The 23,916-nt window shown below is 52.0% G+C and overlaps 7 protein-coding genes across 7 annotated transcripts; 3 read left to right on the top strand and 4 right to left on the bottom strand.

The window, feature by feature from the left end:
- Positions 1-64: 64 nt before the first annotated feature.
- On the bottom strand, positions 65-2,691 carry CTRU02_202322 (Serine/threonine-protein kinase oca2; the record flags this gene model as incomplete). The annotated part of the gene is made up of 3 exons (XM_036719729.2): positions 65-684; positions 735-2,082; positions 2,443-2,691. The coding sequence occupies 3 exons, from the start codon at positions 2,689-2,691 to the stop codon at positions 65-67; spliced, it is 2,217 nt and encodes a 738-aa protein (XP_036588431.2).
- Positions 2,692-5,677: 2,986 nt separating this feature from the next.
- CTRU02_202323 (mitochondrial 54S ribosomal protein uL11m) lies at positions 5,678-6,294 on the bottom strand (the record flags this gene model as incomplete). The annotated part of the gene is made up of 2 exons (XM_036719731.1): positions 5,678-6,013; positions 6,163-6,294. The coding sequence occupies 2 exons, from the start codon at positions 6,292-6,294 to the stop codon at positions 5,678-5,680; spliced, it is 468 nt and encodes a 155-aa protein (XP_036588432.1).
- Positions 6,295-6,755: 461 nt separating this feature from the next.
- On the top strand, positions 6,756-8,085 carry CTRU02_202324 (survival factor 1; the record flags this gene model as incomplete). The annotated part of the gene is made up of 4 exons (XM_036719730.1): positions 6,756-6,778; positions 6,837-7,052; positions 7,130-7,931; positions 7,981-8,085. 4 exons carry the CDS (start codon positions 6,756-6,758, stop codon positions 8,083-8,085), a joined length of 1,146 nt encoding a protein of 381 aa, XP_036588433.1.
- A 569-nt stretch (positions 8,086-8,654) lies between these two features.
- On the top strand, positions 8,655-9,615 carry CTRU02_202325 (histone H4; the record flags this gene model as incomplete). The annotated part of the gene is made up of 6 exons (XM_070204022.1): positions 8,655-8,794; positions 8,860-8,891; positions 8,965-8,980; positions 9,210-9,297; positions 9,378-9,440; positions 9,532-9,615. 6 exons carry the CDS (start codon positions 8,655-8,657, stop codon positions 9,613-9,615), a joined length of 423 nt encoding a protein of 140 aa, XP_070062604.1.
- Positions 9,616-10,701: 1,086 nt separating this feature from the next.
- CTRU02_202326 (acetyltransferase) lies at positions 10,702-12,203 on the bottom strand (the record flags this gene model as incomplete). The annotated part of the gene is made up of 2 exons (XM_036719733.1): positions 10,702-11,597; positions 12,092-12,203. 2 exons carry the CDS (start codon positions 12,201-12,203, stop codon positions 10,702-10,704), a joined length of 1,008 nt encoding a protein of 335 aa, XP_036588435.1.
- A 3,385-nt stretch (positions 12,204-15,588) lies between these two features.
- On the bottom strand, positions 15,589-16,404 carry CTRU02_202327 (uncharacterized protein; the record flags this gene model as incomplete). Its single annotated transcript, XM_036719734.1, has 2 exons — positions 15,589-15,836; positions 15,903-16,404. 2 exons carry the CDS (start codon positions 16,402-16,404, stop codon positions 15,589-15,591), a joined length of 750 nt encoding a protein of 249 aa, XP_036588436.1.
- Positions 16,405-20,900: 4,496 nt separating this feature from the next.
- On the top strand, positions 20,901-23,645 carry CTRU02_202328 (zinc finger protein; the record flags this gene model as incomplete). The annotated part of the gene is made up of 3 exons (XM_036719735.2): positions 20,901-22,506; positions 22,559-22,833; positions 22,893-23,645. 3 exons carry the CDS (start codon positions 20,901-20,903, stop codon positions 23,643-23,645), a joined length of 2,634 nt encoding a protein of 877 aa, XP_036588437.2.
- Between the last annotated feature and the right edge of the window lie 271 nt (positions 23,646-23,916).

Raw genomic sequence — 23,916 nt, forward strand, 5'->3', positions numbered from 1 at the left:
TGTGTGTGTGTGTGTGTGTGTGTGTGTGTGTGTTTGTTTGTGTTTGTGTGAAGCAAAACGTAGTTTACTTCGGGGGTTGTGGCGGTTCGAGGGTGTGGACGTGGTCCTCCGCATGAATGACACGGCCGGGTTCGGGCTGTTGGCAAATGACCGTATTCGCTACCCATGGCTCCTCCAAAATCTGTTGCATCGTCGCTCTCTCCTTGACCTTAATTTCGAGCATGCGGCCGATGATGTGTCGGCTTTCACGGGGAAGCAAGCGCAGAATTCTCCAGGGGCCCCTGATTACCTCCTTCTTCTCCGGTTGCTGCCCATCAGATCGGGCCGAAGTTTGGTTTGAGTTTCCTTGAGATGAGCTGCCCTCTCCTTCTTTCTGTTCTGGCTTCTGCTGAGGCTGTTTGTGTTCGTGTTTACCGTCCTCAAAAATGTCCCGTGCTGGGGTGCTTGTCAGGTCATTGGTTGATTTTGAGGGCAAAATTAGCTTCTTGGGGTCGTGCCCCGGAGTCGGATCAGCCGCAAACAGTTTGAACGAGTTGTCTGTCATGCGAGGCACCTTCCAGGGAAACCTGCGCAGGGTCATACAGCAGTAAATAATTGCGAGAGACCAAATGTCGACGGCCTGGGGATCGTATTTTCGCTCGTCATAGACTTCAGGGGCCAAGTACGGGTCCGAGCCAACAATACCTGCTTAAGAGTTAGCTTTGATTTCGGATTCAAGACTTGAGAGTACTGACCCGACGCAAGCACAATGTCGTTCTCAAATGGATACTTGAAGACATGGGCACTACCGAAATCGATAATCTTCATGATGCCATGTTCACTGACCACGACGTTGTCAAGCTTCAAATCCCGATGGGCAAGACCCATGCTGTGCAAGTAGGTCACACCATTGAGGATCTGGAGGAAACAGCAACCGACTTCCTCGCGCGTCATTTTGCCCGTCATAACACAGGCGAAAAGATCATAAGGAGCATATTCCATGACTTCGTACCACTTGCCCTTCTCCTGAAGGATATCCAATGTCTCAATGACATTGCCGTGATGCAGAGTCGACCCCACGCAGAACTCGGCTGTCAGCTTCTTCACATACTCTTTCTCGGTCTCGTAAGAATGTCTAGGACGGAACTCCTTGACAGCGAAAACGACTCCATCTTCACTTCGTTTCATCAACCTCACAGATCCACCAGCACCAGAGCCCAGAACTCTGCCGAGCTTTCCGTACTTCGAGGACAAACCATGGTCGTCGCTAAACGGAAGTTGATGTTGTGAGGATCTCGTGGGCGGAGTCCGCGTGCCTGACCGGACTGAAGATGGGGAAGACTCCCTCTTCATTTTATGGTGCCCACCGACCTTGAAAAATCTCTTGAGGTCGGCGAACGAGCCTTGCCTACTGGAAATACTCGCGGAATCGTCATGTGGAACTTGAAGCTCGTCACCGTGGCCTTTCAAGTTGCCCAGAAGACCAGAGTGACGCTTTTCGCTGGCGCGGCCCAGACTTGAAGTTGAGCCTGAAGGCGAGCCATGCTTGTTCTTCCTCCTGGAAAAAACAAATCTCGAGTCAATCGTACCGCGTTGGGGGTTGGGGGCCTGTGGCTGACGTTTGTGGGCGGCATAAGGATCGTTGGCGTCTCCTCCCGGGGTCATTGGCTTGGAGTAGTACACTGAGGCGCGAGACGGACTAGATTCTCGAGAAACAGGTACAGATCCTCCGGGCCCGATGGAAAACATGCCTTTCCGGTGCGATCTCGTATCATGGTCCCGGTCTTCCGCCGAAGCTGATCTCTGAGCAACTTGCTCGCCCGACTTGGCTCGAACTGGGATAGTTCTCCTTGTCGATGAGGGGGGGGAGGGATCTTGGGAAGATGAGGCCTGGGGGGTTATGACCTGCGGCTCGCTCGAGGAAGTTTTCGAGTCGTCGTCATGTTCAGCACTCTTCTTTGCCGGATCTGAAGGGTCGGTCCCCGCCGGGGTCAGTGGGGGTGACTGCATGGGATGCACCGGACCAAAACGGGGCGATTTCGGTCCGCTAGAGTTCGGCGTCGGGAGTCTGCTATTGTCAGACTCGTCCTCTCGAGAACAGACCTGCGGTTAAAATATGTCAGTGAGGTGCAGGTTGTGCAGACTGGTATGTGAAGTATAGTAGTTGATGTAGGTAGAGGTTACAAGTCAGTGTCCCTTGGTGTAAACAAGAGACTAATTGACGAAGCCACCGATTAGAGGCGCCATTGAGGCCCAGTCTGCCTGGTTGTGTAGGAAGCGACGTGCACAAGGAAGAGGGGCTATGTAGCGATGCGGTATTGCCAGAATTAACTTAGAGGGGCAAGGCAGGTAGGTAGGTGCTTCTGAAACGCAACATATCGGGGTAGAAGCCCAAGCAAAGAGTAGGCAAGGCCCTCGGTATCAGGCATAAAGGTGGAAGACATGAGCAGGACGTTTACATACGCGTGAAGCAGGTAGTGAGTATGGCTCAAAGCCAAAAACGTTCATTCGTCGCTGCTGTAACGGTGCTCCTTGAAGTGATTTGGAAAGAGCTCTTAGTTGATCAGGTGTAACCTCTGAAAGAGAGGCACCTCCGGAGGCGGCGTCGTCGGTGGGCGACTGGGTATCGGTTGGTGATGTCGTGGTGACGGCAGGCGTAATTTCTTCAACGGAAGAAGCGAAGCGGACGGCGGGCGCATCTTGAGAGGACATTTTGGAATCTTTATTGGCATTGGGGGTATTGAGCACGTTATGGGTGGTTTCTGGGCATTGCGACAAGCGCAGCAGTCAGCACGAGAGATTCTGGGTGGGCGAAAAAGTGAGGGTGGTGGCATGGGAGTGAGAGCGGCTGTTCGCTTTGGCTCCATGTGCTGTGACATGCGCAAGAGACGAACCCGAGGGCGGGGTTGCGTGCTCCGGAACAGGCGGAAAGGTAGGTTTGTTATACCTGGAACCTGATTATCCTTCTTCTGAGGATCACGAGGGGGAGATGGAGCAGCCATGACCCCGACAAACTGGATGACGATGTTCTTTTCGGTCGCACAATTTCGTAAGAGAAGGTGTTCGGGGCGGGGAGAGGAACAAGTGGGAAGAAATCAAACAAATTCACACACAAAGTCGGGCTTGGGAAAGAGAAAAGTACGGATACCCAGGACGGGCAGTGGATGCCGCCAATTGCGGATGGTGGGGCCCTGACTACAGCTAAAATGCACTGCATGGGTCACTGGTGACTTGTAGCATCGTAAGCCCTTTGAGTTGTTAGTAAGACGCTATAAAATAAGTAAGATAGCCCATGTAGGTCAGGTACGGAGTACTTGGGTATCGTAACAACCCCCAGGGTTTGCTACGGGCCCTTCCAGTTGTCCGGCAACCCGTCTGCAGTAAGAGGATTAGGTACACAATACTCCCAGCCCCCAAAACCAGGAAGAAAAAAAAAAAAAAAAGTACAAGCTAACTGGTCGGCATCCTTATCCCTTATCGGGCAGCGGTGGGCTGGATAAGACGCCGTAACACCGGAATGGAGCCTTTGGGCTTTCTTCCCTGGGGGACGTGGGCCGGCCACTGAGGGCCAGAAGTAAGTGGTTTGGTAACACCTGGGAACGGGTTTAATACTTGGCAGCCCCCCTCAAAAACGATGTATGCATTGCGCGTATCTGCATCAGGACCCGGGCGGAAGGCCCTACCTATCTGCCCTGCCCTGCCCTCCCACGCCTGCCTGCCCAGCCTACCAGTGCTCTCTGCCTGTCCCTGTGGTGATCGGAATGTTCTATTTTTCCAACTCGGCTCTAGACTTTTCCATCCCGGGCCCTAAAACGGAGGTGCTTCAGGGATTCTTTTCTTGCTTGGCAGCTGTGACACATGCAACTGCACCGAGGCGCCTATGTACCAGTCACCAGTGAATATTCTTGGTCACATTTTGCCCATTTTTACGGATCTCGCAGGAACCCAAGACGTTTACTTTACACTACACTACCTACTTTTAATACCGATCCTGCCTGGTCGCTGCTCGGTCAGTCCCACACATGGATGACTCTTCCCGTCGAAGAAGATTTTTCTCTTCCCTCGCCCCCAATTCCCGACAAAACAGCACGTAAACATCAATTCGCGCCCAATTATTTGACAATGCACTGGTTGCCTTGGACCGGGATGAACGAGTCAAGCTCGTCAGGAACCAGACCGAACCAATCCTAAGCCGTTGTCACCCTCCTTCACAACAAACGATAGACGTGGATCACGTATCCCGTCTCCCACCATGATCCCGTCATCTCTCGGCTTACACAAGCCGTGAGGAGCCAGCTCTCTGTCAGCTTTCGGCTGATGGACAGAGGGTGATGGAATGATTGACAGGAACAGACGAAGCTCTGGCTTTTGAGACATGGAAAAGAAAAGGAAAACCCCTCTCCATGTGCCTGACAATCGTCTTACACCCTTTGAAGTACTTACCGAGATGTACCGCAGTACCGCCGTAACTCCTGTTCCAGGCCAACCTGGCGGACCCAGTACGGTGGCGTAGGTGCTGATGTGTTGCTGTTGCAGTTGGCTGCAGCATGAAAACGGCCAATGTTCCGTCACATGGCAAGCATGGAATCGGTCCCACTGTTGCAAGGTTATAGAAATCGCCTGTTGCAGATGACAGGTCGATGCAATGGAATCGTGTTCAGGCACTCGGCTGTACAATGACCGCTTTCCAGGGGCAAAGTGGGCAACCAGCAAAGCATCTCTCCCTGGATAATGCGTCTCTTCGTCGCACCTGGCGGGGGAGCTGAAGAACTCAATGCCAAGATTCGCTGATGATCTTTCAATGGAGGGTTGTTACTCGCTCTGCTCGTCTTACCTAACTTACATACAAAACCTTAGATCTAGTTCGACGTCAGCACTACCCAGCAGGCACTGCCTTGCAGACCATTTTTAATCTTCCCTTACTCAACACACAGCTCGACCAGCTGCGTGTCAGCTCCTCAAGCATCAGCACTGCGATCTCGATTGCGAAGCCTTTGGGGCAGCGTGAACTAATCATTCCCCACTGATGTGCTGGCTTTGTTGGTTGCATTATGGTTCTGGACCGCTAATCGATCTCCTGACGCCAGCAGAAGCTCAGCACGTTAGAAGCTGCCCCTGCCTGGTTCGTCTTAGACTCTGACCAATCCGTCTTGCACAACCCACAGACCATGGTGTTGCAGCTTAACTTCGTCATTCTCTACTCAATTTGATGAACTCTTTTAGATGACCGGCGAATCCGTTACTTGTTTCGATCGCCCACGGACGGCCGACTAGCCAATGTTATTTCAAGAAGAAACCGCAGAAAACGAGAACAGACTACACCTCACAAAGGCGAGACACGCACTTTTGATGTCACAGCCCAGTTGGGACTTGGAGGACACATTTGCGCACCGATGCTGCTGCATCCCCATTATGGGGCGCATATGCCACAAAACCACGCGACACCAGTGTGTGAAGCTTTCACCGATGCTTTTTCTACGTATACTTGGCGGTTAAAATTTTATCTTTTCATCGTACAATGCCTCCTGCTGCTATTCTACCTCCCGTCTACCTCCAATATAGTACAACAACAAAGGCGCTCTTTTCTTCGTAGAGGGAGATGGTATACAAGTGGATGCTTTCCGCGCCTGACTCCGTTTTTGATATAGGTATGTAACGTAGAAATCAAACTGTCGAGGTTTGCAAACCGGCGGATGCTCTATGGCACAACGGCAACGCCAATCGACTTGGCCTGGAAAATGATGGACCGGCAGAGAGCCTCAAGGCTGAGACCCGACAGGCGCGTCTCCGTCTTCTTGATTTTGGCAATCTCGTAGACGTGCTTCAAGCTGACGGTACCAACGGTCTCCTTTCCAGGGTTCGTCGCACCCTTTCTCTTTCCCTTCTTGCCCATAGGTGCCTCGGCTGCGTGGAGAAGGAGCCACGACGTGTGCGGTGTCCGGATGTCGAAGTGGAATGACCGGTCGCCGCGAACGGTGACTCGACAGGGCATCGGCGTGCCGACATTGATGTGTTGTGTTCTTGCGTTAAACTCCTATCACGAAAGCCCCCGTTAGCATTGATGTGAGCCACAGCATAAACATGCCAGCCGCCCCCTTAAGGAGAACCGGGCACGGTTCTTGGGCAGAGGGTGGCCATGTGTTCATTAGGCATTGGGATCGAGGGCGAATGGCGCAGCCTTACCTTGCAAAAGTCCATCGACTTGACACCCTTGCTACCCAGCGCAGGACCAACGGGAGGACTTGGGCTCGCCTGACCAGCGCCCACGATGAGCTTCACGACCTGGTCGGCCACGGCCGCTCCTCGCTTCGACATGATGGGCGGAAAATTATGTGTTGACGACTGTGATTGATTGATAAGTGTAATGGGCTGTATGCGCCGCGCGAAACAGCTTCACTCGCAAATCGAACCAGATGCTGGCTGTTCGGAGATGGAAAATTTAGGAGCCTTATGCACTAGCCACCGCTAAGGTCCAAGCGACCGGGATACTCGGGGGAGTGCATGCTCCACCCAGCTCCCTCAAGCCACAGTTTCACCGTCATTGGGTAGTGGGATGACCCCTCGGCCCCTCCGCCAGTGTTGTTTTGGGGCGGTCAGCTCCTAACTTCCAACTCTCTCTGAACCGGGGTTTTCTTCTCTTCCTTCTTAAGAACTCAACGAGAAGCTAAGTTTTTTGTTACAACACTTTGCTCTCTCACCAAGCTACCTTTTGACGAACCAACACCTATATACCCTCCCATCCATATCGCCCGTTTCCCCCTCTCACCACCGTCGACATGTTTAAGTGGGCGCAACAAAAGTAAAAGCGCATTCTTTGCCGTCCCAAGCTGCCAAGGCTAATCTTCAATTCTGACCAGGCTCGCCGATGTGGCTGGTACCCAAGAGCCCATTTACGGACCCACGGCCATCAAGTCCGTCGCCGAGGAGGCCAAGGAGACTCCCTTCAGCGAGCTCTCCAAGAACGACCTGAAATGGATCGCGGCCGACTCAACCTCTGTGGAGACCCAGAGTTTCTATTTGATGGCCGACAACGGGCACCTTGGGCTGGCCCAGGTCATTTACAGCAACGTCGGGTATGTGAATGACCACCAGTGGTCGCATGCACTTCATCGCCACTTTAACTCTTGCTAACACACATTCATCCGAACAGCGGCATTCGCACGACCTGCCAGTTCAACGCCAAGATCTTCTATCCTGATCAGTCGAAGCCTACCCTCTGGGAGAGTACGCCTCTCAACCACCAGGAGGTTAGCGAGGACAGGTACTCTTTCTATGCCGATGACTGCGCCGTAGAACTGTCCGAGGACGGCACTTACTACACCATCAAGAGCATGAATTCGGAAAACGCCATCGTCAACCTCAAGGTCACGCGCACCTCGCCCGGCTTCCACGCCGGCAAGACAGGCAAGACGCTCTTTGGTACCGACCTCTCGAAGCCCTGGGGCACGATGCGCCACGCCTTCTGGCCGCGTTGCGCAGTCGAGGGCACCATCACCACCAAGGAGGGCCCCGTAGACTTCAAGGGCAGAGGTTTCTATGTGTACGCGCTGCAGGGCATGAAACCGCATCATGCCGCGGCCAAGTGGAACTTTGTAGACTTCCAGGGCCCCAACTACTCCGCCGTCATGATGGAGTACACGACCCCGCCCTCGTACGGTTCGACGACAGTCAGCGTCGGTGGTATTGCTAAGGACGGCGAGATGGTTTATGGCGGTGTCACGCAGACGGCCACACACACCAAGGCTAAGAACGACACAGTCAACGAGTGGCCCGAGCCCGAGGAGATCAAGTTTACTTGGTCTGGCAAGAACAAGGACGGTAAGGCGGTCGAGGCCACCATCGAGGGACCGCTAGGCGAGAGGCTCGACAGGGTGGATGTGCTGGCCGAGGTTCCTGGGTTCGTCAAGAAGATCGTGGCTGGTACAGCCGGCACCAAGCCATATATCTATCAAGTGAGTGTTTCCGAGCGCCTGAGACTTAAGCATTGCTGACCGTGTTTAGTACTGCCCGACAAAGAACAAGCTCACTCTGAAGCTCAAGATTGGAGACGAAGAAATCTCTGAAGAGGGTCTTTGCTTCAGTGAGGCTACTTTCATCTCTGAATAAATAGACTTGAAATAATGGGGGCTCCTTGGGTAAATGCGGCCGGTCTGGTTAGGCGTTCAGATGGGGCACAATTCACTCGTTCCTGCTTTGGTTACTTGTTCTATAAGACAGTTCTAATATAAATAAATCTTTCCACTTAGAAGCTACGTCTCTTTCGACCTTTCTTTCTGGCCGTCTCTTCAACCTGAATTATTTTCTGTTTGTCTGACCTTCCCGTTCAGAAGGACTTGTCACTTGCCTCGAGCTCTAAGTTCTGATGAAACATGACGCAACACGGCGGCTTATTCGGCTGTACATTACTGTGTTAGGTTCGTATCGGCTGTACATACACTGTGGGGAGCAGGATGCTCTCTCCAGATAAGGTTGATAAGGTGCCCCTACTCCATATTTATGGGTACCTGCTATCCGTATCCATCATCCACTCCACGCTAAATTTCAGCCACACTCAACACCCCTGTCGCCGCTACCTCGACAAACATCCCACACGAACGACACGTTCTTGCAACAAACTCAAGCAGAATTCACAGTTCTTATATCGCAAGCTGCGCTCAATAGAATAGGGAATCAAAATGCCGCCTGGTCCTACTAAGCCAGACCGCGGTGGCCCTGGGGCGGCCAAGAAAGGTATGGCGGCCAAGATCGGTCCAGGCGGAAAAGGCAAGGGCAAAACAATTCTTGGAGGCAGCCAAGGGGGTGCGAAAAGACACCGGTAAAGAGTTCATCTCCAGGTTTATACCTACATCTTATGATTCCTTACTTCTAACAGGAGAACAGGAAGGTTGTCAAAGACTGCATTCGAGGCATAAGTGAGCAACCCCTGGCCAGCATGACGACTTACACGCTTACGGTGAGATTTGCTAACCTTCATATTCCACATAGCTAAGCCAGCGATACGGTAAGTCTGATATTTTGTATTTCAACTTTTATCTCGAGTTATGCCATTGTTCATTATGCTCCTAGTTGCGAAGCAGCTGCCTTCCTGGTTGGCGAGAAGGGGGTGAGGAAGGGGTCTAAATGGTCCCTCGAGTGTGCCTGGCTCCTTCTCTCTAGAAAATAAGCCAGTCACCTTTACTTCATTACAAGACTGCTTCTGATGGTAACGAAGCTAACTCTGAAGTTTGTAGTCGTCTTGCTCGCCGTGGCGGCGTCAAGCGCATCTCAGCCTCTATCTACGACGAGGCCCGGTCCGCCATAGCCGAACGCATTCGGCAGGTATGTATCCGTTTTTCAAACACCCGCCAGGTCTCCTAGATGGGTACTTTGGAATTCTCACAGCTCATCTTTCACTTCAGATTATTCGAGATTGCGTGACATTCGCCGAGTACCGAAATGTCAAGACCATCACCGTGTCCCATGTAAGTCCTCCACAGTTACACTCTACATGGGGGGCGTACATACTGCACCCTCAAGTTTTATCATCCCGCGGTCGTCTAACCATGCTTTCAGATCATCTGGGCCTTACGTCGCATGAACAACCCCATTTACGGTTTTGATCCCGAAACCTACGTCGATCCCAAAGCCCGCAAGTGATACTACACAGCCATCCAACTCACCACTGTCTGTGCAGCTGTTTGTTTTACGACATCATGATTTACGAAATTGGGCGTTGGGCTATGTGCGACTGAGCACGGAAAAGTGGACTTCGGGAGCCGCCATGGAATCGGATATGGCGTACGCATGTGTGTTTGTACCCGACCGTCTGAGAGACTTGGAGAGATATTTAAGATCAATGATCTTTGTTGAGCGCTCTTCTGAGCCGTCGACGGGAAAGGGACCAAGATACTGTTTTGAAAAAGTGATTGTTTTGTACATGACGGCCGCTCCTGTCAGGGGATTACTGGTTATGTTTGCGAGGGAAGTAAGTAGCAACATGGCTCCCACCCAGAGACAAGCAAAAAAAAAAAAAACCCTTGCATCCCGAATGACGGAACCGTTTGGCTGAGGTTGGAGAAGCACAGGGGCAAAAATGAACGTCGACCTAGGATTAAGTTGTTCAAGCATGGACACCAGCACTGAAGTTGTTGAACCAACCAATTTGGGAGCTGTACACATTCTATGCAGACAAAACATGTCGAGTGGATTCCAGGTGCACAAAGAAAGGCATGGTCTTCGTCACATACATTAGCAGACGACAAGAGTATTTGGCATGCCAAACGAAGGTATCAGATTAGGCAGGGGACCTGTTAAAGTCCAGACATCTCAGTGTCGGCACTCGGTCCTGCACGTCTAGCTTTGGTATCAAATGTAAGAGAAGGCCCTTTCCCGACACAGTTGTCTTTCACATTCTATATAAAAACCGCCAGTAACCGCATGATAGAAAACGAGGGGTATCCAAAAAATAAAATGCAAACAAAGCTGTTTAAAAGGGGGAAGAAAAAACTATGAAGATCCTACAAAGCTGACCATCATTCGTTGAGGATGATGCAGGCTTCGTAGTTTCTAGGGTATACGATTCAATCCGTTTCCACACGCGCGCACAAACTTCCTTTCCTTGCCTCCCAGTAGTCCGAAATGGACGGTAATTTTTTTTCCAATAAATACTAATATCGTAAAAAGAATGAGTTGAGCTGAAGTGAACTTAAATGGAAGTCCAGTAGACAAGCAACTGAAGAAAATTCACCTCTTCTTCTTGCTTACTTCCCGCTCAGCCAGCACGCGGTCAAGAGTCTTGGCAGCCCAGTGCTCGCGCTTGCGGAACGTCCCGTTGAAGAACTCGGGCAGAACCATTTGGCTGTTGGCGTGCTCGAGCGCGAAGCCAATCTCGGCGTCCTTGCCGCAGCGCTCGCGGGTGATGCGGACGGCCTCGTCAAGGAGGTCTGCACCAACGCCCTTGCCACGGTAGCGCAGCTTGGTCGTCCAGGCGCGGATGAGACCCTTGCCACCGCGGAAACTGGCCTTGTTCCTCCGCCGGCTGTGTCCGCCCGCGACTGCGGCGGGACTGGCAGGCTCGAGGCGGAGGACGAGAGCGCCGATGATCTCGGAGCCGAAGCGGGTGCCCAGCACCAGGTCCTCTTCATCCGGAGAGGCGTCAGGGGCAGGGCGAATGAAGGACCAGTTCATCTGTTCGGCGAGGGGAATGTACCCACTCGTCACCCAGCGGATGGTCAGGAGGTAGGACATGACGACGCCGCTGAGAAGGGTGAGAGCCATGCCAAGGTCGCCTTTGGTGCCGTAAGAATACTGATAGGCGACACCGAGGGCTGTTGCCAAGCCAGCGAGGGGCACGGGGTGGAAGACGAGGGAGAAAGACGCTTGCTGACGTTGCTGGGCAATGGAGTCGGCGATGAGGTGAAGAGCCTCGGCCTTGTCTTCGCGGGTGGAGAGGACTTCGAGAGATAGCGGGGGAATGTCGTCGAGAGGGTCGAGGGTTTGGGAGTTTGCCAACGGCGACGGCGCCGCGGGGCGGTGGTGATTCTGAGAAGAGCCCATGGCTTGGAGCACAGGAGTGCTGGGATTTGAAGACATTGCGGAGGGGTTCAGAACCAGGTTGGCGCGCAAGAAGGTGAAGAAAGCTGGAGGGAATTAGTGCTCTGTTACGAAAAAGTTGGAACGAGCTAGATGAGATGCAAAGATGAAGTAGGCAGATGAGAGTTGTGAAGTGGTGTGAGGTGCCGGGGTTGGCAGACAAGGTGAGTAAAGCTTGGTAAAATTTCAGATGAGATTTCGCAACCTGCGGTTTTTGTAGACTGGTCTAGGTCCCCGCGTCAAGCATTGAGCCGAGGATCCGTAGCCGATACTTTCGGACTTGATTTTTCTGGTCGACTCCACACAAGAGTGACAAACAGGCGGGTTTTCACAAGCAGGTTTTGGAGTGATGCTGGCAACTCTTGGGTGATGTTGCGTCGCGTTGTGGAGGAAGATGAAGTGACGATGGAAAATGCAGTCAAAGGAGAATGAATGCCAAGACATGAGAAAAGATACGTCGTCGAACACAATCGACAACAGGATACAAGCTGAAAGAGCCGCAGTAGGGCAACTAAAACGTAGAAGAAACCTTGTTGCTTACCTGCGCTTGTTTTAATGGCGGGGACGGCGTGGTTGAACGTGTTTAGGCCGTTGTGAGCGTGCCAGTTGCTCACATTGAGCTCCCGGATGCCCATGTGGTGAGGAGACTCCATCTTATTGGTTCGGAGATTTAGTCAGGCTGGTTCGCTGCCCTCTCTGAGTGGTGGCAGCTGGTGACAGACGATAGGCGCGGTGCAAGCCCAAGAGGGATGCTGGTCTCGTGATGGATAGGACGACTGGTAAGGGTCCTTTTTACGGTTGGGTTCAGAAACATGGATCGGAGGGTATGTGTCGTCTATATAAGTTGGGAATAGGCGCCCAGAAGACCTTTTTTTTCTTTTTTTCTTTCTGGTCCCCTTTCCCTCTTTGGTGCGTGTTGGGGGTGGCTGGACGTTAAAGGGCTGGCGGTAGATGGCGGTATGCCGTTGGCATTAATTATCACCAGCTAAGGCAAGGTGAGGGTAAGGGTCCGTTGGTTCGCTCGTTTTTGGTGTGTTGGTTGGTTCTGGGCTGAGAACTGACTTGCACAGACAGAAAATGTTATGGCCGGCGCACCCGTCGTCGGGAGACCCGTCCGAAGTGGCTGGACGGGGAGGAAAAAGGAAAAAAAAGAAGAAGCAGGGAAGAAAGATTAAATAGGGAGCAATGGGTTTTTCGTCTTTCACCCTCTTTAACCAGCCCAGCAAGGGGGAGTGGAAAGTGAGAAATAAAAGAAAATTAAAAAAAAGGCTTGGGACCTAAAAATCTGCAGGAAAGAAAAATTTGGACAGAGTGGGTGGACTTTTGGTTAAGTACCCCTAGGTGACGGGAAGGCAAGCAAGGTCAGGCAGGTTGGAAGGTTCGGGGAGGTGGACTGGGGATGGGATGGGTTGTAATAGGATGGGATGGACGGACGGAGAAAAAGATGGCAGTCGTGTGCGCGTGCGAATGGGAACCTCCTTCAAACCAACGTCGAAACGGAGGCTAAGATACTTTTGGGGGGGCCTTCTTTCTTCGCCGGGCTGGTCTCGTTCAGCTTTGGGACTGGGGCTGTCTTTAAGGAGACGACGAAGAGCCCACGCCATACTATGCCATACCATGCCATGCCATGTGAGATATTTAGGATACTCGAGATGGTCGTTGGTGGCTTGCTGCATGTGTGTGAACTAAGGCGAGGTGTGTGTTTCTTGTCATATCAAGCGAATCATCATCCGATGAGATGTCGAGTCCTGTTCCGTTCACCATCACTTCTTGCTCCCTCGGCTGTCTATCTTTTGCTGGGTTGACGCCAGTCGTTGGCGTATATTCGCAAGGGGAGCTACATGGAGACTAAAGCACCGTTTCTCTCTGTCTCTCTCTCTCTCTCTCTCTCTTGCTCTCTTCCAAACTGGTCCGAGTTCGTTGGTTGCTGGGTTGCTGGGACAAGAAAGTCCAGGGTGCAAGCCCAGTACTAGTAGCAACGGGCAAGACAAGGCAAGGCCAAATCCACACCCGCCATTTTGCAGATTTTTGATAAGGGTCCTAGTCTGAGGCAGAGCTTCCCACAGGCCCGATAAGGCGGTATCGTTGGCCAAACCGGTTGGGCGGCCAATCGTTCTCATGTTTGATAGGGGTTTAACCCCACACACCCAGGGCATGTCAAGCCCAAACAAGACCGGCGTCTGCCAGCGTCTGGGAACCAACGACGAGGATTTACTTTGTTCTTGGCAGTGATGAAGGGTGTGGTGGGCGGTGGGGGGATGGGGGCAAGGAAGACGCCAAGGGGCGTGAAGGTGTGGTGGGGATCGACTAGTCCAGGCTTTTGGTGCTAGTGTTGGAAGGGGCCCCTTGTCACATCCAGTGTCAATCAGTGTCAGGACCCAATCCAACGCGACGTGATCCAAATGCATTATGGATGTGACTCGTTAGTCTCTTCTTTCCCAGCGAGAGAGAAAGTCACCACTCTCAGCCCAGCCCAGACCTTCACTTTTGGCTCCCCTGCTGCGGACGTCTCCCTTTTTGGGGGAGTCGTGACCATTTGCCTGATGTCTAATCCGTATTGGTGCATGTTACCCGTCGTTTCAGGGATCCGTTCTTCTCATTCATCACAAAGGCCTCGGGTAGGGCGAAATGGATCGTGCGTAATGCACATAGCATGGAGTACGCAATGCGTCCTCTACGAAACTGTAGGAAGCAGCGGATACCTCCGCAGCCCTGGGTTGCACCGGGAGAGTCATATCTTTGCTATCAGACCTCCAAGACAACGCCATAGGACGGAATGGGGGTGACATCGGCGGAGGCTTATTCGGTTATCAATTCTGCAAGATGCTGTGTCTCTGGCGTCACTCCTTGGTCGTCTGTGCTGGTTGGGTGTTACCCGTTGGCGTTGGTGTTGGCGTTGGCGGGTGGAGGAACAATTGGCGGGTGGGATGGAACAAGATAGGCCGGGCTGGGCACGGCGGGTGTCTTGGAATTCATTGCGAATATGCCCCAGGAAGCTGGCAAACGGCCGGCTACTGTTGCCAAGGCCATGGAAGTCTCGGTGATGCTGCCGCTGCTGCTGCTGCTTCTGCAGCTGTTTTCTCAAACAAGAACATGATCATAATAATATAATTTCAAGGCAACGCGACTCAACTTAACCAATCATACGAATCAGGCAAGGTGCAGCGGCGGGCTAGGCAATCAAATAAAGTCTTTTGGCGAGAAGGATCGTTATCCATCGATCGATGTTGCCCCCCTGCCCGTTGCTGATTGAGTTAGTTGCCCTCCGGCGCATCTGGCTGTCGTCCGACCCTTCGTATCCGTAGATTGGAATTCCGCACAGCGCTGATTCAGAGGCTCTGGGTCCCTCCCAAATATGTTTTCGGCTGGCATTCCTTTCTTCGTCTTTCCCACGTTTAATGTGGTGACAAAAGACTAAACGGAGATTTTGGGAGGATGACGAGTGCGGGGAGAAGGTTCGACATAAATTGAGACGACGTCAACATTTCTGGGAAGAACCAGACAAGCCCATGAAAGGGTTCTCCTGGCCTCCCCGTCCGATGACGAGCCCATCTCGCATCTGCCATCCGCTCTTGGAAGTATCGACCCAACTTTTACGCACCCCCCACTGAAGGAGAGCTTCGCCAGCACTACCCTTGCATGGGACGATGTGTGATGTGTGACGGGGCCCGCGTACGCTGCCTTAGGGCGAACAGCTTTGGAGGATTTTCCAGCTCCCACCTCAACCATGCCCCCACAGCCGTGGACATGTGCGTCTCATGTGCCGCATTTTCCCTTTCAAAGGCGGCAAAGCGCTGTCCGTCATGTCATGATATCAAAACTGAATTTTATTGCATGTTGTTGGGTTTGGCCTAAAAGCGAGTCATTGGGTATGCTCGTTGCATCTACTTCATACTTGATTTATATTTACACCTTCACCTGCATCAACAACTGTGCCAGAGTATACCAAGAAAGCTGAAATTGTTTCCCTGTGAAGAAGTCGTATATTTCATAAAGTTCCAGCGAACATCCAAATCATTGACAATTTCTTTTCTGCGTTTACACCGTCCTTGTCCGAGGAGGAAGTAACGTCGTGTCTCCGAATACCCATGATTCGGTGACAATTCTGCACATTGCACCCGCCGGAGTCATGAAGTTTGCCTCTGTGTAGAGACCTGGGCGGAGTGTAAGCGTGCCGTTTACAACGGCTGGGGTAGGGGTCGGGATCGTGCCCGGGATCCCCGTCGGGGTTCTCGTGATGGGTCCGGTGCTGCTGGAACTGCTGGGACCGCTCGGACAAGATGAAGCTGGAATCCCGTGTCAAAACACTATTACAAGAGGACAGTTTCTGGTTTTAGCATCACATTACATACCTACGACTGGGCCCAACCTTACGGGGACGCAGTTGGCGGGATAAGCGACCGCTGGGTCGGCGAATGTGGCCCAGACTTGCCCTGCGGTGTCCTGGCAGAATCCGGCCCTGCCACCAAAAAAGGCAGGATTGGACCATGTGAGAGCACCGTCGGTGAGGCTGAAGGTGACTGTGATGCTTCCTTGCGGAACCGTGGGTCGAAGAGGTATGAATGGGGTGCCGGGGTTCGTCGAAATGATTAAGCCATTGGCTTCTAGCTGGCCAAAGCTGTTGAGGTTGAAGGCAGTTGCTTGTCCACAGTTGTTAGTGGGGGAAGAAGCAATGAAGCCACCAGCGACTTGTCGCTTGACACGACGGTTCTCAGGTACTGCCGGAACTGAAGGTAGGGGTGCATCTCTACCGACGTGTTGGTCGAGACCGGAGTAGTCGCGAACAGCAACTGCTTGGGTAACAGACGACAAAGACGCCGCGGCTAAGACGACAGCTTGCTTGATGTAGACCATCTTGCCAAAGTCTAAAGTTGCTCAAAAGAAGAATCACCAAACCCGTAGTTCAGGACAGCACTTATTGCTAAGGGCGACAAAGACAAAAATTCAAGAAGATGGAAGTACACTGTCGCTCACCCAACAATGCCAAATGAAGATGGAAGAAGACCTGGCATCTTATTAAAAATGTAAACCAAATACCGCAACAGTCTCCTTGGTAATCACTGACAAAATGGTGCTTGAAATTCAGGAATGTGGGAAATGAAGTTCGCCATTCATCATGAAGGCGTTTAATGACGCTTTAACTGAGGTGCATTCCTGGATCGGGAATCTAGTATAATGAACCGGCCAACAGCCCCGGCAATTTTTCAATGTTGCTATGTCATTTCAAGAAAAAAAAAGAAGAAAAAAAAAGAAAGGGAACAACGAAGAAATCATTGCGTTTTCAAGGCTGTTCAAGATACGTAATTTTGGCTGGGTAGCTATGGACCTATTTCATGAACTCGGGAGCCAAAATCCGAGCAAACTTGTCTAGAAGCCTACTCATCCGGATATATGAGCCCATGGCCAATAACTTTTGGTACTTTCGGTTTGGATTTGCTCTTGATTAGCTTGACCATTGCTTCCGCAGGATGAAATGCCTCGTAGTCAGTACTTAGAGCATACACGCCTCTCTCAACTGGTGGCTACATAATGCCGTGCGATAACAGTCTACGCTGACAGAGTCATTTGGTTGGGTAAATCGCTGCTGCATCTGAATGCCAGGCAAGCCCCTCCCAACGATCACTACGGAGTACTGTGGCAAGGGGATAGGCGCTCGAATTTGTGGCTCTATTATCCAAATTGGTGGAGGCCATTTTGCATTCCAAGCCTCAGTTTTGTCGCAGCAGCATGCCGAGGGAACCGACTGTCCTGGAACACCATAGCTACGGCCCTCTTTGATTGCAGGCGGCAGTGCGTTGATGGTCAAGGAATGTGAGAGGCATATCCAAGTGTTCCAATTCGCTGGTAGCCGTGATTTCACAATGGCTGATGGGAGAACAGATTCAATCAAGCAATAGAACATAGGAACTTGTGGTCTATCATTGACCAGGTGTTGAAACGACGTCGACAATAGCCTATACCCGGCTCCATTGTCCGAATTCAACCTCGTTTTGGTATGCGAGTTGCTGACGTACCTCTTTTGGCGGCGCCCCAGTTGATAGACGAATCTGTAACCGACTTCTGCATGTTGAAATCGACTAAAACAAAACCCCCGCATCGGGCCAGCCCCTGATAGACACAGCTAGCCAGGCCAAGATTGTTTTGGATGCTCGTTGCGTCCCTCCGCCCCAAGCAGCTGGTCCATGGCATGCAAACATGGCACGACAAGCGAATTCATCACCATGCGCCATTGTAGCCAGAAAAAGTTAAGTCATAATTAATACTGCGTTTTTCTTTTTGGTTTTCCTTTTGGGGGGTTTCCCCCATCATAACATATTGACTTCATTAGGCTTCGCCGTTGGTCCAATCTTGCTCCAGTCTTGTCTTTGTGGTCTTTCAAATGCCTGATTGGGCTGTGTCAGACTGCGGAAGGAATCCTTTGGCCTTGCAATACAGGGCGTTGCACCCCCGGCGAACCGCCCACACGCCCGATATCTGAAACAGCGGGTAAGGAGGTTGCAGCACGCAGGACCGTACCACCCTTGGAGATCTGTTCGCCGGAACACAACTTCGACCACCTGGTTAGAACGGTGTCCGCTCAGTGCTACTTGCACGAGGTAAAATATATTTCGAATCACAAATTCCAGGACACGAAGTCTATGACAGATGGTCGAAACCCCCTCATGGCGCCATTAGTCGCGGAGCAATGACGCCGCCATGAGATATATTCGGATTTGCGGGGTGAAGATTGGTCGGCCAGGCCGGCCGGGAGTTACTGTCGCCCTAAGTTAACTGCAACAGAATCCATGAGCGACTGGATTTCCACATGGACTATAACCAAAGCAGTCTACCGTCCTGATGTGGGTTTTGGGTTGACAGTCCAAGTCTAATGTAGCTTCGGATGGCGTCGATCGCATGACCAGGTGTTACCATGTTGGGGCCGGTGGATGTGTCAAGACAAGAGCGAATGATGGATGCTAATTGGCGTCAAGTGAGCGGTGAGTCGGATGTGGTTGTTTGTGGGTGGTCTAGAACACTAATGTTTTGCTCGAAGGCGAGCTTCAGCGAATGCTTGGCCGTCAACCGTTCGAATGCGTGATTTAATGCCATCAACCATAGGCGGGAGCTCAAGATAACTTCATGGCACTAGAAAATAGCTTTCCACCCGCTCGGTAGAGGTTGGGGGAAACGCGCCTGTTCTTCGCCACTTGTAGCATCTGCTGAAGAGCAGACGTCAAGCTGGCGTTGGCTGGCTCAAGGGTCTCGCCTGAAGGGCATAGCCAGCTGATCCCCGAAATGGTAATGGAGGATGACAAACAGTATTAAGTCTGGGACGCCTGCTGCTGTTCGCTGAGCTAGAAACTAAGAACTAGTCACATCAAAACGATTTGTCTTTGGTCTACTATGCGGATCGAACGTGGAATTGCAAGGTTAAGAAGTTCTTTCCTTCCGCCTGTTCGAAGAAACTCGGGACATCGATGCGACCCGGATGTGATTACCTCAGCCGTCGAGTTAGTGCATCGTGCCTGCCTCTGGCAGGAGCCAGTTCCTCCCTACCTGGGGGGGGCGGGGGAATCATCAGGCAAGACGTTGGCAGCGGGTTTCCAAGTGGCATCTACTACATATTTGCTGCTGCATTCTTCATCGGAACAATGCTACCAAGCGGTTCAAAAGCTCCTACCTGTTTCCCCTTCCCCTTCAAGAGGTCTGTCTGTCTATCTTGAGGAGGGTTCCCTCACGTCATCAGCCGCTAGTACAGCCTCGGTGAATCTCGTATTCAGCGACCAAGCAGGAGTCACAGCCATCCTGCCACATTATCTCATGGCACGTCCCTAGCCCAGGACTTTATACACATTGCGCACTGGGATCAAGGCCTCGGTTTATTCGTCCTGTCCTAGAAACCCGCTCTTTGATCTCGGCCGCTTCCGTCTCCCATCGCTCGGAACCATGTGTTCCCAAGGCGGAAAGCAAGGCGGTCTCTCGCGTCTTTCTGGCGTCAAACGCAGCTCAACGTCTGACTACACGGCAACTTTTGATTGAGCCTCCCTGCGAGAGTGGCGGCTCGCCGTCCAGTCACCAGCGAAAGGCCCTCAAAGTCCAGCTGAACCGGGTCAGGCGGATTGGCTGTGTGCCTCGCTGCCTAAGCAAGCGTTGGCGTGATTGGCAAATGGCTTCGCAGGAGTCTGCAGCTGCACAAGTTATTGCAACACTTGCATCGCTCGCGTCTCAGACTGCCGAGAGTCCTACGTGACTGGACTGAACGGACTCACTGTGCAGCATGAGACGCATCGTTGAAGTGATGTTTGTATTAGAACGAGAGACAACATGTTGCGTCTCAAAGCCTACTGAGGGACAATGGTGACTTTGCCAAAGATGATTCGGCTCGAGCAGCCTGGGTCTGGTTACTGAAGCTTAACAATTGTTTGCAGACAAACACGATGAACGGAAAGTATTTCACTAACAGCAGCCATTCATTTTCCTCACTCAGCGTGGGCTGACTGAGTGAATGTCCTTGGGGCTATTGTCGTCTACTACCATTGCCCTCCGCCTTTCGGCGAATGTCTGCGCCTCCCCTTAGACTGAGGCGCTGCACAAAATGTACCGTTCGCCAGTGCAAGCCAGCCAGCCCTGGTTTGCTTACCTTACGAATACCTCCCCACACGTCCCTCTCTTTCCCCTCTCGGTCTCGGCGCCCTCTCACCCCTCTGACCACACAATCCCGCGCACAGCTTCTACCGGGGCAGGCCGCCTTTTCCAGCCAGTCCCGACCCCCAGTCCAAGTCCTAGGCATGCTGCAAGTCCTGGATTCTAGGACGTCCACTTCTTGCAAGATTCAACCCATCCTCAAGGTAAAAAAATAAATCAAAAATGGGTGGCGGATCGTTTTTCATTTGGTCAACGCATCGCTGACCATTATTTCCCCCGCGCTTGTTTCCCTCCGAGCCCGACTCCATTATACCTTTTGATTGAGGTATCGGGGTTCGGAAGTATGGAGTCGAAAACCTCGCTATCTCCCTTCGGGGATGACCGCCGTTCATTGAATCACAGTCCTTCAGCCCTACGAGCTCTCACTTCGTCCCGCCTCACCCGGGGTCGATCACGACGGGACTCATGCTCCACGAGCTCAAGCTCCTCTTCATCAACCCGTTCGTCCATTGACTCCCCTACTCCTCCATCTTGCGTGTAAGCTTGTTCATCTGTTTGTTATTGTTGTTCCCAACCCCAAAACTCTCAGTATTTTCCACGCATGCTCGTCGCCACCTCTGGATTGAGCTAAGTAATCTTATAGTACTCGTACCATATCCCAGGACCAATGTGCCCTCCACAGGTTCATAGTATGGGCCGCTGTCCAGCGCAACTCGTGCCAGAAGATGACGCCGGCTGAGCGTCTTGAGTGCCCTCTGCTGCGCTGTCGGAAGCGCTTCCCGAACCATGAGGTCATGCTAAGGCATCTGTACACCTGTGACCAGCTTTGCACTGGCGAGTATTGGTGTTATGATTGCGGAAAGGCCGAGAAGTTCACCGACGGCAAGTGTAAACGCTGCTTAGGCCATCCGGGAAAGAGGCGAAGGATCATGACAGTCGCTAAGAACTTCTTCTCCTCTCTGGGCCAGAAGTCGAAAGGCCAGGATGTCCCTGATCTCGACATGGATGACGTCGTCATGCCACCACCGCCTAGTTACGACTCTATCCTTGTCCAGCCCCAAGAGGTTGAGCTTTCATCCTCGTCCGAAATATTGGAAATCGACTCCGTAGAGGTCTCGCTTCCTTTACCAGCTGCCACTCTTGCCCCAAGCAGTGTCTTCCAGGATAAGCCATCGAATCCGTTTGGAACGAGGCCAGCAGCGTCAGGGTCAAGCATGTCCGTCATGCCAAACCTCTCCTTTGACTGGGTCTTGCAGAATGAGATCAATGACATGTCCATGGGCAGGGGCGATAGGCCATCACTGTCTGTCCATACACATGGTCTATCGCAGTATCGGAAGCAGCACAAGCTTACACCGCGAACGAAGAACCTGTCCCCGAGCGCATCTCTTAGATCAAATGCTAGCACAGATACTACCGCCAGTTACGTCGTCTCGCCTACATCTGCCTTCAGCGCAGCTTGGACAAATGCCGAAACCAGCATCACCTCTCCAACGTCGGATAGCATAAGTCCTGGCGGAAACCTATCCCGAGGTTGCTCCAACGCAAGCCACTACTCAAACGCGAGCCGCTACTCAAACTATAACATACCGTTGCACAGTTTCATTTCGGAACTACCGGCAGAAGAGATTATGCTTCAACCGCCACAGACTCTCCCAGACGACCTTGGCTGTGACCAACAATTCCTCTCACTCGGTGTCCCTCATACCGCCGAGCCAGTGGTTGAAGTTAATGTCCCCTCAGCAGAACATATCCAAGATGTGAAGGTCATTTCAGAAGCAACGGACGATCCTGCCTACTTCGTCGATGCCAATTCGCTTGTCGGATCGGCCTGGGATACCCTCAAGGCTCATGTCAGCTCATCAATGGAGAAACTGCAACACCTCTCCCACAACCCGCTTGTCGGGGAGTTGCAGTCTATGTCGCCACAACACATTGCTAGCATCGGACTCGCTACTCTTAAGACAATCCTTGAAGGCAGGCACCCTAGTTCGACAATCGAAACGTTGTGTTTCGTCCATGTCACCTACTCACTCTCTCTCATCGTCCACGAAGATGACACTCACAATCGATCGAAGCAGCTCTTTGCTCAAGCATACCTCTACAGCAATATGTTTGTAACAAGGGAGCGTGATGCGTACCTCGAGGTGGCGTCTGCCATTTGGCAACCTCTGGACCTCTCATCAGCCGGACTTGACGAGCTATTGCTGGAGCGCTACGAGGATTCCATATCTAGATCTTCAAGTTTCAAGGGCAAGGATAAGGCACCTCCCTCAAGATCGCACCCAGCAGAGGACATCTTCCTGGAGGTGGCGCAATTTTTCCTTGATGGTATGCATCTCCCAATTTCCCGAAGGTTGTCTCTTGTACTGATGACATATAGAACTAGAGCTCACGGCCTTGCCGAGTAAAGTCTTAGAATCCAGTGAAGTGCTGGGATCGAAGTTGTGGACCAAGCATTTCAATGACGCAGATGAAACGATGCCTATAAACACGGCGTTCACGATGACTGTCAATACCGTGGCTCGCATGCTTTGCCAGAACTTTTCTCATGCAAGTGGCTTGGCCTCGAAGGTGAAGCGCTTCCAGAAGCGCATCAGTGGTGGAAGCATCCGTAGCGTAAGAAGGGCGGAGTTGGAACTCATCCAAGCCGGAAAGGTTAGGCTTATTCAGAGGAGCTGATATACTCTTGGACGCATGACTGACAATGCTAGCAGGGTTGCATGCCACCGCAAGATTACTTTGATAACTACGTCCCCGAAGTCAGAGAGCATTTCGGAGCACTCTATCAGCAGCCGATACCGGGTTATGTCTCACGAATGGTATACCATACGTTCGGTGTTGAACTCATGCAAAACATCATTGCTGGTATCTGCGAAAAGGAGGCTATCAAGGATGCTATGCAGGGTTCATCCAACTCAACGGGAGAAGGGAATCTTGATGAGCTATTCAGAACCATGACGAACGGCCTAGACGGCACACTCGATGATCTTCTTGCAATACCCGGCGACTCGATACCGTTTAAGGAGCCAATATCTGATGTCCAGGTTTCTGTGGACACCACCGGCCTGCCCGATACAATGACGGTCTTTTACGACAGCAGCGAGAATCCGACCGTTGATATTCTTCAACCATTAATAATTGACGACAATCATTTCGAAAGCCCAGCTGACTCTGCGCAAGGTTCTGTTACCAGTGGGCAAAAGGTCGAGATTCAAGCAAATGATTGCTGTGAGATCTGCGGATATCGGCCAAAGGGCGACCCGCAGTGGTTCAAGGGCAGCATGGCGAAGCACAAGAAACTGCAGCACTCTACTGCGCCGCCCAAGATCTACCGGTGTCCCTACCCGGGCTGTACCAGCCAGTATAAGAATCGTCCCGATAACTTAAAGCAGCATCAGCAGGACAAAGGTCATTTTGTCGACGGAGAGAACGAGCGGAGGCCGAGTAAGAGGAAGAAGAGAGAATAAATACCCGACACATTTCGATACATTTGCGGCGTTTCCTATCTTTTTAATATATAACGGTTCTGGGGTTTGGCGTACAAAGATACCATTTCAGTTACGGGGAGAGACACTTTTAAAGCCTCTAGGAAACGACAGAGTTTTGTTTGGACCACAGAGCTGGTCCCATTGTATTATACCCTCGAGACGGATGACTGATGATAATATCTGGCAAGCATGATGATATTCATGCTCTAGTGAGGCAGCAGCAGCAGCAGCAGCAGCAGCAAATGACTTA

Source organism: Colletotrichum truncatum (assembly GCF_014235925.2).
Source record: "Colletotrichum truncatum strain CMES1059 chromosome Unknown Contig_0001, whole genome shotgun sequence".
Taxonomy (NCBI): Eukaryota; Fungi; Ascomycota; class Sordariomycetes; order Glomerellales; family Glomerellaceae; genus Colletotrichum; species Colletotrichum truncatum.